Raw genomic sequence first — 18,125 nt, 5'->3', positions numbered from 1 at the left:
AGTGTGTTTCATGTGTCCTGCATCTGAATTTGACCAAGCTGTAGGACTGATCTGCTTTGTCTTTTTTGCAAAAATGGTATTAATATTTTGGCATTATTTACTCAAACCCCCAACAGAGCATCACTTTGGGTCTTCAGGAATGACACTGAATGAACGCTTTACCAAATATCTAAAGAAAGGAATGGAACAAGATGCAGCTAAAAACAAAAAGAGCCCTGAAATCCACAGGTTGGTGCCACTAGACACTGCCTTAACATTTCAGGGGTATTTCAGATTTCCTTCTCAAACTCTGGAATAATTCAAGTATATAATTAGCTTCAGCAAAAAAAAAAAGGAAAAAATATGGGGAGTTTTAAGTACCTTTGGGAATATTGGTCTCCTTTAAATGACATTTGATCTAAAAACTTCAGATTCTTCTTATGAGCAAGATTATATCTGTGTACTGTCTTTACTTTTAGGAGGATAGATATATCTCCCAGTACTTTTAGAAAACATGGGTTCTCTCAAGAGGAAACGAAAAGTTCCAGAGATCCTGGCTTCAAGGTGAACTGTTACTCTGATTAGTTTAATTCAACAAAATGAGTGCATTGGGCATGAACTTAACAGTGATGTTTTTGTTTAAATTACTCTCTACTTAAGTTTGTGTTTTTCTTTTAAGGATGGGCATAATTCTAAAAATGAACTACAAAGGGTTAATTTTTATTAAAAATGTATCAACAACCTTTGTGAAGTGGTTAGACTATGGTAAATGACCCCAAAGTCAATTGAGGTGAGCTTGAGAAAAAAGAGAGGATTTTTGGAACAAGTGCCCATGATGAGAGAAGAGACTTTTTGTGATATTTTTCTGCTTGTAAGTATTATTAAATCAATTGTATACATGCAATATTTCCAACCATGTTTTCAAAAAGACATGCATGTCAAAAAGAGGAAAGTAAAACTAAATACTTATCTAAACCAAATACACTATTAAGCAGATTATAAATTTTGTTCTAACAACTTACTGTACCATTTCTGTTGATTGCTGTTACTTTAACATTCAGCACTTGTTTTAGTAGATCCAGACCATTTGGAATTTAGTGTATTAGCTTTTCTGAGTAGATGAATGTTAAGCCATTGCAGTCACTGTAAACAACCATAAAAATGGCTTAACGTAAAATGTTTGGGATTTTAACCTTTGTTTATTCACCTTCATACATATTTACGTTGAACGTTGAAGAGATTTTAAAAAGTCCTGCTGAAACCTTACTTGTTTCATATTTGTTTTCGATTTTTTCCAAACACACTTGTGGCTTGACATGGACGATGGTGAGATGGATTTGATGGGCCTGAACTCTGAGCATCAGCTTGGCAGAGTGTATTATAAACGTGGTTTCCAAACAGCTCGCCAGCCTTCCGTGAAACAGACGTGCCCTCACAAACCCAAATAGGTGTTTGCTGTACCACATAAGGGAGCTGCTGCTGATTTTGTCACTTATCTGTCATCCATCGTGTTGGGAGCAGTTTTATTCTCAGAGTAGAAATTAAAGCTCTTTGCCTGGGGAAAGTAGAAGAGCAAAATACCAAAACAAAACGCCTGCTCTCACTCCTGCGTTATTTGACATATTTATTTAAACAAAAAAGTGTTTAGAAACTCATGTAAGTAAAAAATTTAATAGCTAGAGAATTACTAATCCTTTTGTATTTAATTCAAGACGATTAATATGATGTATGTTGCATATCAAGTCATACAGTTCCCAAGATAAGTATTGTGTAAGTAAAGTAGCAATTGCTGACCACAGCCATGGAGGCTGTATGTTGTTGCTAGCAACATCGTGTACAGGCTTCCTGCAGATATACTGCTACTCAGTTAAATGTTTGTCAAAACCACAGCCACTGTGAATTTGCTGCTCCTGTATGTGCAGCCAGCAGAATCTCATCCAGGTACCATTGGTCTTAAAGTATACAGAGGTAACACAACTTCTCATTTTCCAGAGCAACTATCTTAATCCATTATTTAAGTAGCAATTTAAATAGAGCTCAAAGCAAGCATTACCAGATATATATATTTTTTTAATTAACAATGTGGGAAAAAAAAAAAGCTAGTTGTTGAGTGTTTTTCATACAGCTGGTTGGTTTTTGCTTTGTGAAACACCAGGGTCAGCTTGCTAGGATTGTGTGGAGAAACGCATACTTCTGTCTCTGCTGACTTCTTGGCATCTTTCATGTGGTGCCTTCCAGTTGAGGGGGAAGGAGTACTGTAGGTGACGTCTGCCACAGAGTAAATCTTCTTGACAGACGTATTAAAGGCTACATATCAGTGGGATGTTGCAATTCTACGAGATGCCCTTGGTTGCTGCATTTCAGTGGCCTCCACCTCTTACCACTTTGATCAGTAATTGCTATCCTAGGTATCTCCAAGCAGCAAACAGCTTTTGCTTCTCCTTAAGTTCTGTTTCCAGACCTGGTGATTAAAATTCCTTCTACCCTGCTAGATTATGTCTGTTGTCAGGATAGTGAGCATGCTGCTGTCCATGGGCTGTTAGACATTTTTGACATGCTGGAGTTCTGATACATAATCAGTTGGATTGGATTTCCAAGTTTTTTCTCATCTCTCACTGGCTGTGGTGTACAATAAGTGTCAGCTTCTGTGTTTCTCCCTCCCCTATTACCTATTTATTCTAATGCTGTTTGAAAGAGGAGAATAAAAGTTAAAAAGCAGTAGGAGAATTGAACTCTGACAAATAAAAACTTATTTTAGTAGTGCATTATTTTACATCTTAAAATGGATTATTGATTAATATTCAGATAAACTCCTGTTCTCCAGAAGTCTGTGCAGTCAATAGCAAAGTAATGGTGCTAAACTAGTGCACTGTAAACATTTGTATTAAACTCTTCCCTCTTCCCTGCATTTGTAGGCTGAAGGTAAATATAAGGACGACCCTGTTGACCTGCGCCTTGATATTGAACGCCGTAAAAAACATAAGGAAAGAGATCTTAAACGTGATAAATCCAGAGAATCGGTGGACTCGAGAGATTCAAGTCACTCAAGGGAAAGATCAACTGAGAAAACGGAGAAAAGTCACAAAGGCTCAAAGAAAAAGTATGTAGGAAACCTAATAGCCATTTCCTTCTGCCTTTCATGTTTCTGCTGTTAAGGTTGGAGACGACATCATGTACATACAGTTGTACACCTTTTGACATAACTGCTCCAGTGATGTGAATTATTCCTCTGCGTGTCTTCTTGATATCATTATATCTATCTGAAACACTAAATAATTGTTAAAGGTAAATGAGAAGGCTCCATATGTCAGAATGGGTGAGTCACTTTTCCTTCTTGTTCCTGTTGTGTTATGGAGAACAGCCATGTTTAAATGACTGCTTTAATGTTAATTTAATCCTTTTCTATTAGCTTAATTTTCCATTTGACTAAAACTCTGTAGATGCATGCTTATCTCATAGTAGATGGTGTGAACACCTTCGAAAGAAGCAACAAGTTCTTTCTGGAGAAGACTTGGGACCTGTGTTAGATCTGCATGTTGTAGCTGATCCTGAGCTCTCATTATGGCTTTTCCTTTTTGTAGTAGGAAAAGGAGAGCATTGCATTTCTAGGGGAGCAATAATGAAATTGTTCTGTAGCAAACAAGTCACAAATGAGTTATGAACCCTCTTGGTGTCCCGCTCACCTCCGTTTCCTATCACTGAAACAGGAAACACCGAAGGGTACGTGAGAGATCCAGATCCAGTTCATCATCTTCACGGTCCTCTCATTCAGTCAAAGCAGAGGAATACCCTGAGGAGACTGAGGAGAGAGAGGAAAGCGCCACAGGCTTTGACAAGTCCCGACTTGGGACTAAAGAATTCACTGGTCCAAATGAGAGAGGAAGAGCTAGAGGGACCTTTGTAAGTGTTCTCCACCCCCACTTCCCCAAGTATCAATTCCCAAAGCGGTCAAAAAGTGGCTGTTGTGTATTACTCTTTCACAGTTAAAGCATACCGTAAAGGAGAAACCCCAAAGACTTTTGTGGATGATGAGCCAGAATATGATCGCTCCAGGTGTGGAGCTCAAACCAGGGTGCTGAGAATATAGTCTGGGCAGTCGGACTCAAGATGTGTGGAGCGGAATCAAGCCTGGAAGCTTTTGTGCTTTAGTAGTTGCTGAGCAACCCTGATGGGCAGCATGATGTGCATCAGTCAGTTTGGGTTAGGCTACCAAAGTGACTCACCTCGTCATAACCATGCTTATTGCTTGCAATTCTTATGCCTTAGTTACATAGATGCCTTATGTGCATATTGTATTTCTCAGATGCTTTCTCTTGAGTGCTCTGGAAATGCCTCTACATGGTGTTAAACAGCTTTATAGAAACTGTGATGCACCGTGTGATCAGATGAACTAGAAAACCCTAAAATGTACTGAGCTCTTACTTTAATGATAGGTTAAAGGTGTTCTTGGATAGTTAGAGAAGTGATGTTGTATCTCTTGGATGCCTTGGAAGCTGTCTGGGGGTGGGAGGGCACTGCCACTGCAACCATTTTATTTTTCTTCCATGTTTTGCTGGTGCAGCAGTTCAGAGCAAGAGGGAGAGGATGGGGCAGAGGCAACTTTTCAGGCAACAATAACAGCAACAGTGGTGGCAACAACGACTTCCAGAAGCGAAACAGAGATGAGGAATGGGATCCAGAGTACACACCTAAGAGCAAGAAATACTACTTGGTATGTTTCTTAAGTATTGAAACACATATGTACACTCCAAGTATATCTGGTCTTTCAGAGGTGGAAGCACCAACTGTCATTAAACTATCTAATCCACTGGGTTAAGGCTTCATGTGACACTTCTTCACAAGAAGCTTCTGGCTCATGACTAAAGAGAACTTGTCTCTGTTCATTGTAGAGTGGTTTGCCACTAAGTGAGATCTTAAAAGCCAGTTAAAGAGCATGTGTTTCACACACACGTGGAAAACACAGCTTAAATCTATTAGTCCGTGTTACAGATGGCCTGCATTTCTTGGTTCTTCTATCCCCATAAAACATCCAGTTTCCTGGATGGGTTAGTACTGTTCGTTTTTCTTTCTGGTGATAGCAGTCTGCCATACTAACAGGCATTAATCTAAGAGAATTCTGTGTGACTGTGTTCTTTGAAAGAGGGGTAGTTTTAAACAGACACCAACTCATTTTTTTCTCTGCCTGATTTGAGGTAGTTGAGATCCCTAATATTCTCATTAAATAATGCAGTATTTCAGTTTTATACTTCAAAAAAGAAAGACTTGATTTTTTTTTTAACTGGATTTTTTTTCCTGATCTGGTTGAAGGCAGAATTGTAATTTTTGGGGGTATTCAGTCTCTACACTGCACTTTACATACAGAAATGGATCAATCTAAGCCCAGTGACATGGTCCGTGGCAGCTTGTACCAGCTGCATCTGCCTTAGCTCATGGAAAGCATTCCTGAAAGCAGTATGTGTAAACAACCTGAGTACCAGCAATAAGGACCGAAGCTGCCAAAGTGGTTTGATTGGCAAGAAAATAAAAGGGCAAATTGTAGAATATCTGAATCGTGGAGCTGCAGAACCAGTAATGGTACTCCAGGCCTAGACACCTGTCCCCTGCCCACCCCTAAATATTCTATAGAGAGCTTCCTGGCCGCAAGGACAGCTTGCCATGCACAAAGGGCCTGTGTAAGGATTTTGCATTCCTGCCTTCATCTGCTGATTTTCTTCCCCAAAACAAGCCAGTATTTCTCTTTAGGTGGCGGTATTCACTGTGGCACAAACATGGCAGTCTGGTTTGTGCCACAGGGCTGCATATCATAAGCCAGAGTTTTCCAGCTTTTATATTGTGAGTAGTCAGTCTGTTTCAACTGATGTTGTTGGCTTCCTCCTGTACAGCACGATGACCGGGAGGGCGAAGGTGCAGACAAGTGGGTGAACAGAGGCCGTGGCCGGGGTGCTTTCCCCCGAGGAAGAGGTCGCTTCATGTTCCGAAAGTCAAGCACCAGCCCCAAGTGGGCTCATGACAAATTCAGTGGAGAAGAAGGAGAAATTGAAGATGACGAAAGCGGAACAGAAAATAGAGAGGAAAAGGACACTTTACAGACAACGGCTGAATAGCCGCAGTGTCTGTGTGTTTCCGAGAGCCCTGGCAGGAGGGAAGGGGTTCAGCACGATGCTAGTGCTGGAGATTGTCAGGGCGATCCTGAAGTGCTGAGCAGAGCCCCGGAGAGGAGCTCTGAAACAATCCTGAAGTTAACTGCATTTCCAGAGTTCAGCCTCCCTAAGTGTGGACTAGAACTGATAAATCATTTATGCTTGGATCCACTCGTGGAGTATATCTTCCCAAAGACTTACCTTCTGGACTGAATAAGGTCAAGTACAGGGTGAGATCCTAGATTTTCTCTCGTCTGTGACCTTATTGAATGGTCGGTTATTTTTTTGGTAACAGGCTTTGAAGACAATGTGGATTTTGGTTTGTGCCCATCTTAACCCGGTAGTTTTGACATTTTTGTTTCTCTTTTATAATTTGAAATAGTAAAGGTTGGGATTAACTCGCCAGTTCAAATTTTTCTCCCTTACTGTGTATTCAATTTTTTAACTTCATACTCTACTTATTTTAGGCCTTTACGTATGTAGTACCATCAATTAAATGATAATTTTGGAAACAATTCTTGGTTCTTATAAATAAGAAAACAATGAAGCATGTGAATAAACATCTAAATGTTAACTTGTTGGGACCAAACTGCTATGATTTTTTTAAAAAAAACCTTTTTTTTATGTAACAGTTGAGTTTAGGGCCTTTTAAAAATGGTTGTTTTCCTTTTATGTTGAAAGTTAACAAAATTAGCATGGTTTAAAAAAAAAAAAAAACCAAACAAAAATAATTACACCCTACTTTTCACCACTGTTTGTGTACACTGTTAGGCCTGGTGTGTGCTGGAGTCCCAAACTGCTTGTAGGCATTTTGTGTATCCTCTTTGCAGCTGGTTGTGAACTTGAGTGCTCTTTCCAAGGTAACATAGTTTTCTAAGAAACTTCAGAATTCTACTAGGTTAAAAATATAAAAGGAGATGAGAATTTTTCAATATTTTTTATTAATCTTTTTATAAAAACAAAAGGCAAATCCCTCCTGTGCTGGTTAAGGACGGCCGTTATGATGTATTTCTTTTTATCTTCTACTTAAAAATATTCTGAAGAAGTTTGCAAATAGTTCTCTGGCTGAGTCAGTGAGCCTTCTTGGCAGGAGAGGCATGTCCATGCACCGACGCTGAGTGTGCACGTGCTGTAAAGACACCGCTCTCCCTCTCCTCCCCATCTCTGCCTTCCCTTCCCCAGGATTGCTGTGCTGTTTCCCCACACACACCAACTAGAGTTTGGTTTGTTTTGACTTGAACAGTTCCTGTTTAGCAAAGCCCTGAAGTTTGTTTATGCAAATAAAATACAATAAAATAAGTAGTAGGTGTAACTCAGCTTTGTTTTGTGTTCTGAGTTGGGGGCTCCTTCTGTCGCCAGACACTTGCCTTCTGAATTAATTGGTGAGGCTGAAAGAACCAAACGCCCGTGGCCAGCCCTGCTGCAGAGCTGCAGAAGAGTTGCTGGGAAGGGAAGGTTTACACACACGACGGTCCTGGCAGAGAGGTTGGACCAGACAGCACTCACCAACGAAGCTCAACCTGGTACCTGTGGGGTTGCCCCCACTGTTAAAAAGCAGCAGTTGCAAGCAGCTACTCTCGGGGTGTCATGCATGAGAGGTTCCTTTTTTACATGGCTTTCCAGGTGGGGAACGCTGCGCTTGGAAGCAAGTAGGAAAATTGCCCTCGCAACACAAGGGCGTGCAGGAGCAGAGTCCTGCAGTTGCCCCTCCAGGAGCTGGCCAGGGGCAAGCACTGCCACGGTGGAGTTTTATTGAGTTACTGCAGGTACAAGAACGCAGTATTTGTTTCACTGTTAGCCTGAAGTGATTGAGTTCATTGCTTTTAGCAACTAACTGCTGGTTTTTAAGCAGCTGATAGACCTTTTAGCCCCTTGGTGTTGGCAGTAACTGCATGGGTGGAAGGGGGGTGATACAGCCACAGGCCACATTCCCCAGCCCTGCTGCTGGGAGGGATTGTGTCACCCACCAACAGGAAGACCAGCTCCATCCATGCTCTAAAACTGAACTCCTCACTGAAGATCCTGGCTCCAGGCAGCCCAGTTTTATGCCGTTAAACCCCAGTGCTTGTCAAGTGCAGGCGAGTAAGCTGGCCATTGCATTTGCTGGTGTCAGGCAGTGAACACTTTTCCATTGCTGCTGCCTCAAAGGAAGATTGCTCCTTGCTGTCTGACATCTACAGGGGCTGCTGGCTGTGCTGCCTTCGTGGCGGATTTAGGTGTCTGCCTGCACTGCAGAGAAGCATTCCTGGCTGGTGTTGGTTAACAGTGTTGGCTAACAGCAGTTGAGACAGTAATGTGGGTTAACGGTTCGTGTTTCCCTTCGCGCTTGAACTCGAGCCCTTGAGCCAACTAGAGACAAAGGGTGCCCAGTGTTCCCAGCTCCTCAGCCTGAGCGGCCAAACCTGGGGGAGAGCAGGGAGAGCACGCTTCCCGCTCCCCAGCAGAAACCACTCCCCTATCAGCCTTCTCTGCCACCCGGTGCTGATCCTCAGGCCCCCTCCCTGTGCTGTGGTTCAGCATTGATGCGTCAAATGCATTTGGTCTAAAGGAATATTGGTGCTGTCAGCCTGGACCAAGCACTGGCCGGGACCAGCCAGGGAGCCCTGGGGCCACTACGGACGCTTCTGGCTGCTGCGCTCTGCAGGGGGACTTCTGCGGCATGGCCACACCAGCCCTGTGCGCTTGCGGTTTGTGGATTTCGGCCCCTCTGTGGTTTAGGTTTCACTTCCCCTTCCAGACCGAAGGTGACAGACACACAGCGAGACCCGGGTGGCTTCGAGCTGTTGTCCAGGTCCGGGTGTGACACCTGCCTTAGTGCTTCGATCCCTGGATTGGCAGCCTGCGCCGGCTGTGCCTGTGTCGGCAGATTTCGGCTGCTGCCTGCACGTGCAGCTGAGGTAGGGATGCGCCATGCCCGCGGTGCCAAGAGCTCAGTGCTGGCACTGGGTACAGCCGTGCCGCACCGTGGGCTGCCTCTGGGTACGGTTCCTGGGGCCGGGGGGGAGCTTGGGAGGGGCTCATCTCATCTCGCAGCGAGGCAGGAGGGGTCACAGAGCTGTGAATCCCCTCCATGCTCTGCAGTGGCAGCTGGAGTTGGCTGCTTCTGCTAAATCCACCATGTAACAGCGATAGCCCAAGCCACACACCAGCTCAGAGCTGCGGTGAGCACACGTGCCTTCCCCAGCTGGTGGCTGCCGAGCTTGCCGGGTGGGAGAGTTGGGACAAATTCCCTCCGGCTCCTGGCAGTGACGCTGGGGGAGATGGTGAATCACCTGTAGCGAAGGTGTGAGTGTTGGGAGGGTGCGAGTCGGTGTTCGGGCAGGAGAGAGGCCACAGCAGTGCCTGTGCATCGGATGGGATCGTCCCCGAGGAGACCGAGCCCACGCAAGGCGAGCGGGTGCCCCTTTTTTCCCCCGTGACGCTGCGGCTGCAGCTTCAGGTCTCCTCAGAGGCCAGTGCCAGGCGACAGCAGCACCAGCAGCCCTAAACACCTGGCTCCTGCGTGTCACCACTGCCGCCCTTCTGCACGAACACCCCTGTGCCGGGGTGTCGGAGTGCCAGCTCTGCCGGGGGGGCTCGTCCCATCAGTCTGACCATGACCGAGCTCACCCTGCCACGGTCCTGGACAGCCCAGCCCAGGTGATTCCTGCATGGCTGCTTGTGGGGATTTGTCTGTACCCAAGCCTGCTGGCAGCCTCCGGCACAGCCCGGAGGTGCCAGAGGAAGAGGAGGGCAGCCCTGTGGGTTTGTCCCCGGCTCCCGGTCCCTTCCTCTCCCCAGCCCTTTCTTTCCATGCAGCAGTTTTGTGACTTCTCCGCTCTGTGCAGCAGCCCCAGCCCTTGTCACCAAGCCGCTCTGCTGCCGCGGGGCCCCAAGCCCACCGCCTGCATCAGGGGGTGCCAGGGCTGGGTGCGGGCACAGGGTGGCCCGGGGGTTGAGCTGGCATTTGGGGCTCAGCCGCAGCCGGGAACCCCCTCCCCACTCTCACAGCTGCCTGCCCTGACGGCGAGGCCGAGACGCCGCACTGAAGCAGATGCCCAAGCCCTTCCCAGTGCCGGAGGAGAAGGTGAGTGGGGGGTTGGTTTGGGGGGGACACAGGGCTCTGCAAGCCAGCAGGTGCCTGGGCTTGTCTCTGGCCCCGGCTCGGAGCCGGGACCCTCGTGCCCCCGCAGGTCTCCCGTCCCGCAGGCAGAGCCGCGGCCGGCGGCACAGCGCCTGGCACCCGTCTTGCTGCCAGAGCTGGGTGAGTCACCCATTCCCTCTGCTGTGGGCCAGGGCTGTGCCCAGGGTGGGGGGTCTCCCCTGGGCTTGGTGTGCTGGGGTGGCCTGGAGAGGAGCCCCATCGTCCCGTTCCCGCGCAGACCGGGAGCCGCAGCTGTGCCGGGCCCTGTTTGACTACACCCCGGAGCTGCCGGACGAGCTGCCGCTGCGGCGGGGAGATGTCATCCAGGTCCTCACCAAGGTGAGGGGGGCGCAGGGACGGGGGGGACCCCGAGGCTGGTCCCCGGCACTGATGCCTGCCCTTGTCCGCAGCGGACAGAGGTTGAGGGCTGGTGGGACGGGCAGTGCCGGCACCAGAGAGGGCTCTTCCCCAACAACTTCGTGGAGCTCCTGCCGGCGCCGGTGCCCACGGTGAGTGGGGGCTGCACTGGAGCCACCCTGCCGTGGGGCTTGTGCGGCTGGATCCTGCACCCTGGTGGGCTCCATAGAGCCAAATTCTGGTGTCTGTGGGGCCGCGCCGTGTCCCTGCCTGGAGTCCCAGCAGGGGATGCGCTCCGGTGCCCCATCCTCACCCAACCCCACTCTCCCACAGTTGAAGCCGGCGCCGCCGCCATCCTGGGACACGGAGTCCGGTGAGTCTGGCCCCAGCGGCCATCCGGCCCCGGGGGCTTCGGTGTCCCGCCAGGACGGCCGGGCAGCCCCGCGGCCGGGTGCAAGGTGGGTTGGGGCAGCCGGGGGGCCGGCCGTGCCAGGGGGCCGGAGGAGCCCCGTGGGGCACGGGGATGCGGCGTGGACCGGCACCGAGGTGCTCTCTGCTTCAACTTCCTTCCCAGCGAGGAGCCGATTTCCTCCGGCGTCACGTGCGCGGTGTGGGGCTGTGGCAGCCAGGGGAGCCTGGCACGGCATCGCACCACACGGCCTCGTGGGCAGCCCCGCACCAGCAGGTAGGATGGAGCGGCCGTGGCTCTGGGGGGTCCCGCGCCTGGGGACCATCCCGGTGGCAGCATCTGCGTGGGGCCATGCTGCTCCGGGGCTGTGTCGGTGCCACAGGAGCTGGGGGAGCTGCTGAGGAGGAGCAGGAGCTGGTGGGACGCTGGGCAGCTCTGGGCACCATCAACTCTGCGCTGCTGGGAGTGATGGAGCCCCAGGACCCGCAGAGCAGCTCCCCGCACCCTTGGGGCTGGGCGCCCTCGTCCCCGTCCTCGTCCCTGCAGCCCTCATGGCTGCAGCTGTCTCTTTGGGTGGATAAAACCCACCACAGGCATTTTTGGTGCCCACGAGGCTGCCGTGGCGAAGGCCGTGCTGGTGGTGGCAGGGTCCAGGCGGCATCAGGGCTGCCAGACCGCCACAGGGACAGGGTGGCCCATCGTGAGGACAGGGTGGTCCGTGGGCACATGCCTGTGGCCTGATGCCTCATACCCCGCTCTGCTGGGGGGGGGCCTGTCCCGGTGGGACCCCAGGGCTCGGCGGCAGAGGGATGCTGCTGTGCCATAAGCGGTGGCGGGATGGCATCCTGCCTGTGCCGCGGTGCTAGCGCTCCGGGGGAGGTTTGCAGCCGCTTGCTCTGCCGTGCACAGAGGAAGCGCCGACCACAGCGGAGCTGGGTGCGGGGCTGGGTGCAGGGTTGGGTGTGGGGCTGGCAGGAGGGGTGGCTGCCCCCAAACCAGCAGAAAGGGCCCTAGGCACATGGTGCCAGGGGCGGTGGGGCAGAGCCCGCCATGGGGCTGCTCAGGTCCTGCCAAGCATCGCTGCCGGCCCCGGCGGGTGTGGGAGACTGTGCTGGTGGGAACCGTGGGCCCAGGAGCACCGTGGGACCGTCTCCCACTGGTCCTACCTGTGGGTGCCTCGTCCCCAGCACCCCCTTGTCCCCCACACACAGCCCTGAGCCCCCGGGGCCCCTGGCAGGAGCAGGGTGCAAGGATGTGGGAGTCAGGGATGGAGTGGACCCTGGAGACCATGTCCTAGCAGGGTAGGGGGGCTGTCCCACCCAGCTGAAGGGTCCCTGGGAGAGGGACCATAATGAGGATCCTTCCCCCAGCGCCTGACGAGCCCCTTTTTGCTCCCCAGCAGCCTGTAAGACAGCGAAGGACGAGGAGGGGGAGCACCTGGGTGAGTCCTGGGCTGGGGGAGGCGGGAGGGAGAGAGGGGGACGTGCCCCGGACAGGACCCCCGTGCCTGGTGCAGGTCCCCAGTGCTGGGGCGTGGCTGTGCCATTCGGTGCTGGCTGTGCCGTGCGGTGCTCACTGTGCTGATCCCAGCCCCAGCCCCGGTCCTGCCTCCTCTCCCCAGAATTGCCGGCACTGGTGAGGATGGAGCCGGCTAAGCTCCCCCCCAGCAAGAGGATGGCTCCTGCTCCCCCCGTCCCTGCCAAGACCAAACCAGCCCCCACACTGGCGAGCAAGTAAGATGATGCACGTGGCCGTGCTGGGGTGTTAGGGGCCGCCGCGATGCCCCCAGCGCCGGGGCTGTGCCGATGTCCACGCTTGGTCCCCGGAGTGGGGCTGGCATCTCCCCCGTGGGAGGGCTGAACGTGGCCCAGTTGTGCCGCTTTTTACCATCCCCAGGCTCGGTGGCCCCCAGCCCTGCGCCTCGGCCGACACGGAACAGGGCAGAGCCGGCGACCCAGGTAGGAGCCGGGTACCGGCACCGGGCGCTGCAGCCGTCGCCGGACCGTGCCCTGCGCCAACGCCGGGCGCCGATAATCTCTCTTTGGCAGACGCTGATGGCTTCAACGCGGTGCCGGTCACCACAGCCAAGCTGAGCCACCCCACTGCCACGCGGCCCCGAGTACCCGGCCAGCGGCCCCCCAGCCTCGCCCTGGGGATTGTGGGGGGTCCCCACGCCGGGCCCTGTACCCCTCTCCCCAGCGCGGGGCAGGCGCCCGCTCCGCCATGGAGCACGGAGGTGCCAACGGCACCGCGGCCGGAGGAGAGGCTGGCCCTGGAGGACCTGAAGGCTGAGGTCCGGTCCCTGCACATCCTCGTGGACCTGATGCGAGTCCAGCACCTGTGAGTGGGGACGGGGTGGGGGGGGTGTTGGGGTGCTGGTGGTGGCGGGGGTCCCGCTCGCTGCCCGGTGTGGTCCCGGCTGAGTCGTCCCCGGCGTGTTGCAGGCGGGACCTGGAGGACATGCGGCTGGAGATGTGCCAGGAGCGGGCCAAGCGCCAGGCGCTGCAGGTGAGTCCCTGGCGAGGGGCTGCTCCCGTGTCAGGGTCCCCATCGCGCCCCCCCCCCCCCCCAACGCTCACAACCTCTTCCCACAGGCGGAGATTGAGCGGGTGAGGAAGGTGCTGCCCTGCTAGCACTGCTGGGGGCTGCTGTGCCCACCCCTCTGCGGCCCCAGGGGTGGCACATGGTGCTGCGGGAGCTGTGCCGGTGCTGTGCCATGTGCCCCCCAGCCCCGCTGCCTCCAGCTCCGTTCTGCACCGATTGAGCCCAAACACCCACCCTGCACCCAGGCACTGCTTTCTGCAGCAACAGCCCCTGGGTGTATAGATATTGTTTAAAATAAACTATATTTTGGGTACGGAGTGCTGCTGGGCTGTGTGGGTGCTGCAGAGGGCAGAGCCCTGGGGCTGCCACGTTCTTATGGGCTTGGGCAGGGCTGGGCTGGTCCTGCTGGGCACGGGGGGGGGTCCCACCATGGCACAGGGGGTCCTGCCCTGGCATGGGGGGGGTCCCACCAGGGCTGGCTCACTGCAGAGCCCAGGGCAGGAGCCTGCAGTGCTCAGCCCCAGGTGCTGGCAGTGGCCATGCCAGCAGTCACAGCCAGGGCTGCAGACTGTGACAACCAGTCCTGGGGGGGGCCGAGTGCCCCCCACCATCCCCCTGCACCTTGTCCCAGGCTGGGATGCAGAGTCAGGGCCCGCAGCAGGGCTGGGTCAGCACCTCCTCCTCCTCCTCATCCTCCAGCCCCCGCACCGTTTCCCAGCCCAGCCCCAGCCCCGGCACATCCTGGCCTCCAGCCACTGGCGTGGGGCTGGGAGAACATCTGGAAAACATCTGGATCCTGCTGGCGCTGGCGGCACTGGGGACCGGCCTGGGAAGGAGCTATTTTTATAAAGCTGTCGGGGAGGGGGCTGGGGAGGGGGCAGCAGGGCCCCCGCACCCCATGGGGCTGGGCCGGTGCAGGGACCGTGGGCAGGATGCGGCCCAGCCCTGCGGGGAGCAGCCCGCGTCCCCGGGGAGCACCCGCCGCCCCAAAAACCCAGCGGGGAAACATCCGCCCCGGCCCCGCCGGGAGGGTGCTGGGTCAGGGCCAGGCGGTGCCGGAAAGGACCCGGCTAATTTTAGTGGGGCCAGCGGGGAGGGAATTGGCCTGGGAAGGCAGCCGTGGCTGGACCCCCCCCAGCCCCAGCACCGCTTCTGTCGGCGGCTGCAGCTGCCCCAGCATGCAGGACCCCTTTGGCATGCAGGGTCCCCCCCCCGCCGCCACGCTGGGCTCCAGGTAGTGTATAACAGCACCATGTTTTGGGGGGGCAGGACCCCATAGCTTACACGGACGTACAGCCTGACCGTGACCCACGGGGATGGGCCTCCCTGCGGTGCCAGCGCCAAGCCGACGGGGGCCAGCGCCCACGGCCAAGACCGGCAAGGTCTGCCCTGTCCTCGTCCTTGTCTCTGCCAAGTCCCAGGGCTGCTCGGCCGGTGCCAGCAGTCGTACCAATGGCTCAAAAAGTGCCTCGTGTCCCGCAGCGGCGGGGGCGAGTCTGGTCCTGGGGGGGGGTGCCTGTGCCGCTGGGGTCCTGCTGGCAGAGGTGCTCCAGGTCAGCTCCTCCAACCTGGGGGCAGTGAGCAGCCCCCCACCCGCTGTCCTGTCCCCAGACCGCATCCTAGGCAGCTCCCAGGGGTGGCACGGTGTCGGCTGAGCTACCCGGGACCGGGAGCCAGACACGGTGCTGGGGCATCTGCCCCTGTGCCGGGACTCAGTAGTAGTGGACACGGCCAAGGGTGCCGGTGCCCAGGATGTCGGGCTGCCCGTTGCGCCAGATCTCGCGGATGATGCGCTCGCGCTCCTCCAGCCGCTGCGCCCGCTCCAGCTCCTCCGCCGAGGCGAAGACGTTGACGGCCAGCGCCCCGTCCCCAGGGCCGTGGCTGTCCAGCGGGATCTCGGTCACCGGCAGCAGGGACTCGGATGCTGCACGGTCAACGGTGTCCTCCTCCTCCTCGTCCTCCTCCTCGTCCTCCTCCTCGTCCTCGCTGAAGTCCCTTGGGCGGGGTGGGGGGCGCACGGAGGGCCGGCAGGAGAGGCGCAGCACCAGCAGGCACAGGGTCAGCACCAGCCCAAAGCAGACACCCAGCACGAAGTAGAGCCCGAAGCTCTCGGGGTTGGCTGCGGGGAAAGCAGAGGGGATGAGGGACTGGCCCATGCCTGCCGCAGGGCCCCCGGTAGCCCTAGGGTTCCCCCGGGACGTGTCCCTGCCAGGTCCAGGCTGGCTCACCTCGGATGTGCGCGTACGCGGCCATGCTGTTGCTCAGCAGCTCCATATCCCGCCTGCGGCTCTCCATCTTGTGCCTGGCCCTGCTCAGCGCCTCCCGGGATGGCACGTGCTCGGCATCTGCAGGACACAGGGGCTGAGCAAGGCGCTACTGGGGGCTGGGGCCTCCCCAGGAGTCCCACGTCCCTTTTCGGGGCCATGCCTGGCTGCGACTGTGCCCCAAGGGCTCCCCGCTGAGCCCCGGCCGGGGCAGGGGCTGACTCCCGGTCTGGGCTGCTCCATCCAGGGCCGAACCCCACAAGTGCCGAACTGGAGCCGTCCCGCTCCCACCACCCCTCCATCCTTCTGGCAGGACCAGGACGGATATGGCTCCTCCAGGACACTGCGTCAAGCGGATCTGCGGCACCGGGCCAGGCTTTCTATCCCCTGCCCCGGTCACGGGCACAGGACACGGGGCTGAGCTCAGTGCTGAGCGGGGCCGGGGTCCCAGCGCACCCTTGCAAGGCAGAGCCATGGGGCACGCAGGAGCTGGTGCTGCCTGCGCACGTGCATGCACACACGTGTGCTCCCCACGCAGCCCTTCTGCGGCAGCATGTGTGTCCCCCCCCTCTCCATGTTGCTCCCAGGCCAGCTCCAGCCTCGGCTGGTGGCCATGGGGTCCCCGCGGCACAGGGACAAGGACCGGGCCACGGTGCAATGGCCGCCAGGTTGGCAGGCAGCAGGGAACACGGCTGAGCCGGGGCTGACCCTGTGCTCCCGCCGCGGCCCCCGGAGCAGGATGAGCGAAGGGCAGGCGCTGGTCCTTCTGCAAGAGGAAAAGCCGCTCGCGCCGTCTCAGTTGTGCCGGCGACAGCTCCCACGGGAACCTGCCCTGGGGAGCTGGGAGGGGACGTGGGCACCCTGTGCCGTCTCCCTCCATGACACCCCGTGGGGACAGGGTGCCTGAGCCCCTGATGGGGTGCAGGGGGTGAGCACCCACCTCCTGCCGCCCAGGGACCCGCCTGGCCCCAAGCAGCTGAGCACCAGCCTCGGCAGCCCGTCCCTGCCCCAGCGATGCTGGTGTGGGGCTGGGTCCCTCTCAGCTGTGGGGTGCCGCGGCCCCCCCAAGGCGTGGGGCTGGGCAGCGGGCAGGACGGGAGGCAGGACGGGAGGCGATGCAGTGCCTGGCCCTGGCAGGGGACGAGCTCATTTCCCAGAAAACAGCTCCAGGGAGGGAGGAATGAGGAAAGAAATGCAGAAAATGTGACACATCAGCAGAACCGTCCCCGGACAGTCCAGTGCTGCGGGGCTGCTGCACGTCCCGGGGCTGGGCAGCCCCTCGCAGCAGGACACCCCGAAACACCCCCAGGAGGGTCTTGGTGTCCTCCCTTGCCGACCAGCCCCACCGCCAGCCCCTGCCCCTGCAAGGGGGCCGGCTGGGAGCCGCACAGCCCCGCTGTGGGGCTGGAGGGGCAGAACCCTGCGTGGGGCTCCAGGGACCCCCCCGGAGCCCTGCCGGTGGCAGGGCTGCTGGCGAGGGCACCGCAGGGCTGGCCCCGGGGCCACGGGGGGCTCGGCACCCGTGGCTGTGGGCCATGGCAGGGTGGAGGTCTGGGGCTGTAGCGGGCACAGGGTGTGAGCGAGCCCAGGGACAGGCGGAGGGAGCTGGGCCCTGGTGGGTGCTGCGTGCTGGGCGGGAGAGCACCGAGTCCCCACCGCCGGAGCCGGGGTTGCCCTGGACCCCCAGGGACACCAGAGCAGGACCACCCCGAGATAGGGCTGCGCCTGCGGGCACAGCCCCAGAGCGCTCAGCCCTGCGTCCCCGAGCTCCGAGTCCCCAAGCACCCAGCCCCGCATCCTCAACCGCTGCGTCCCCGAGCTCCGCATCCCCACGCGCCGAGCCCCGCGCCCTCAGACCCCGCGTCCCCACACGCTGGTCCCCCCTGCGCGCAACGCCGGAGCATCTCAACCAGGGGACGGGGCAGATCCGCGACATCCCGCCGCGGCCGTCGGGGCTGGGTGGATGCGGGGTGCCGGGGTCCTTTGGGGTGCCCCGTCCGCCCCGCGGTCCCCTTCGGCCCCCGAGCCCCCTGTGCTGGTGCCCAGGGGCCGGCGGGGCTGGTACTCACCGGGGTGGCGGGTTGCCCCGGAGCGGGGCAGGCAGGCGAGCGGCGGCAGGAGCCCGCTGCACTTTGGCTGGAGAGAGGGAAGAGAGAGAAAGGTCTGTTTAGCATTAACGCCGCAGCAACAGGAAATACTTTGGAGGCGGCTGGCGGTCAGCGCTCCCCGCCGGAGCCAATGGCAGCCCCGTCCCGACGCCGAACGAGGCACGGGGCCGGGGTTCGTCCCGCTCCCCCGGGACGCTGGGC

General features: G+C 56.4%; 3 protein-coding genes across 6 annotated transcripts in view; 2 read left to right on the top strand and 1 right to left on the bottom strand.

Annotated features, from left to right (window-relative positions):
* The window catches only part of THRAP3 (thyroid hormone receptor associated protein 3), a 35,596-nt gene extending 28,165 nt beyond the window's left edge, over positions 1-7,431 (top strand). For 2 of the 3 annotated variants that reach the window (XM_069802869.1, XM_069802870.1), the window contains exons 8-13: positions 117-228; positions 459-543; positions 2,895-3,079; positions 3,687-3,879; positions 4,541-4,690; positions 5,862-7,431. In XM_069802869.1, the coding sequence (XP_069658970.1) occupies positions 117-228; positions 459-543; positions 2,895-3,079; positions 3,687-3,879; positions 4,541-4,690; positions 5,862-6,083 (947 nt within the window). In that variant the 3' untranslated portion in view covers positions 6,084-7,431. The remainder of the gene's footprint in view (positions 1-116; positions 229-458; positions 544-2,894; positions 3,080-3,686; positions 3,880-4,540; positions 4,691-5,861) is intronic. The other variant, XM_069802871.1, reaches the window with a different exon arrangement.
* A 1,347-nt stretch (positions 7,432-8,778) lies between these two features.
* Positions 8,779-13,621, top strand: SH3D21 (SH3 domain containing 21). The gene is made up of 10 exons (XM_069804531.1): positions 8,779-8,806; positions 9,553-9,758; positions 10,308-10,362; positions 10,481-10,581; positions 10,653-10,972; positions 11,058-11,284; positions 12,408-12,449; positions 12,630-12,741; positions 12,905-13,348; positions 13,453-13,621. The coding sequence occupies exons 1-10, from the start codon at positions 8,779-8,781 to the stop codon at positions 13,619-13,621; spliced, it is 1,704 nt and encodes a 567-aa protein (XP_069660632.1).
* A 1,166-nt stretch (positions 13,622-14,787) lies between these two features.
* Positions 14,788-18,095, bottom strand: EVA1B (eva-1 homolog B). Of its 2 annotated transcripts, none has more exons than XM_069802877.1 (3): positions 17,921-18,095; positions 15,781-15,900; positions 14,788-15,671 (listed from the first exon to the last, which is right to left on the bottom strand). In XM_069802877.1, exons 1-3 carry the CDS (start codon positions 17,988-17,990, stop codon positions 15,265-15,267), a joined length of 597 nt encoding a protein of 198 aa, XP_069658978.1. In that variant the 5' UTR covers positions 17,991-18,095; the 3' UTR covers positions 14,788-15,264. The 2 variants fall into 2 exon arrangements, with proteins under 2 accessions (XP_069658978.1, XP_069658977.1); XM_069802876.1 differs by having other exon boundaries at positions 15,781-15,897; positions 17,886-18,015.
* Between the last annotated feature and the right edge of the window lie 30 nt (positions 18,096-18,125).

This window comes from Haliaeetus albicilla, chromosome 16 (genome assembly GCF_947461875.1).
Source record: "Haliaeetus albicilla chromosome 16, bHalAlb1.1, whole genome shotgun sequence".
NCBI lineage: Eukaryota > Metazoa > Chordata > Aves > Accipitriformes > Accipitridae > Haliaeetus > Haliaeetus albicilla.
The sequence above is the reverse complement of the archived record's forward strand: the minus strand, read 5'-3'. Positions and strand labels throughout refer to the sequence as shown.

Coding starts and splice junctions, on each gene's coding strand:
- SH3D21 (XM_069804531.1), top strand. CDS start 8,779: ATGGCCACACCAGCCCTGTGCGCTTGCG. Junction 9,759..10,307: donor TCCTGGACAGCCCAGCCCAG/GTGATTCCTGCA, acceptor CCCGTCCCGCAG/GCAGAGCCGCGGCCGGCGGC. Junction 12,450..12,629: donor CGAGGAGGGGGAGCACCTGG/GTGAGTCCTGGG, acceptor TCCTCTCCCCAG/AATTGCCGGCACTGGTGAGG.
- EVA1B (XM_069802877.1), bottom strand. CDS start 17,990: ATGCTAAACAGACCTTTCTCTCTCTTCCCTCTCTCCAGCCAAAGTGCA. Junction 15,901..17,920: donor GGGCTCCTGCCGCCGCTCGC/CTGCCTGCCCCG, acceptor CCCTGTGTCCTG/CAGATGCCGAGCACGTGCCA. Junction 15,672..15,780: donor CGCGTACGCGCACATCCGAG/GTGAGCCAGCCT, acceptor CTTTCCCCGCAG/CCAACCCCGAGAGCTTCGGG.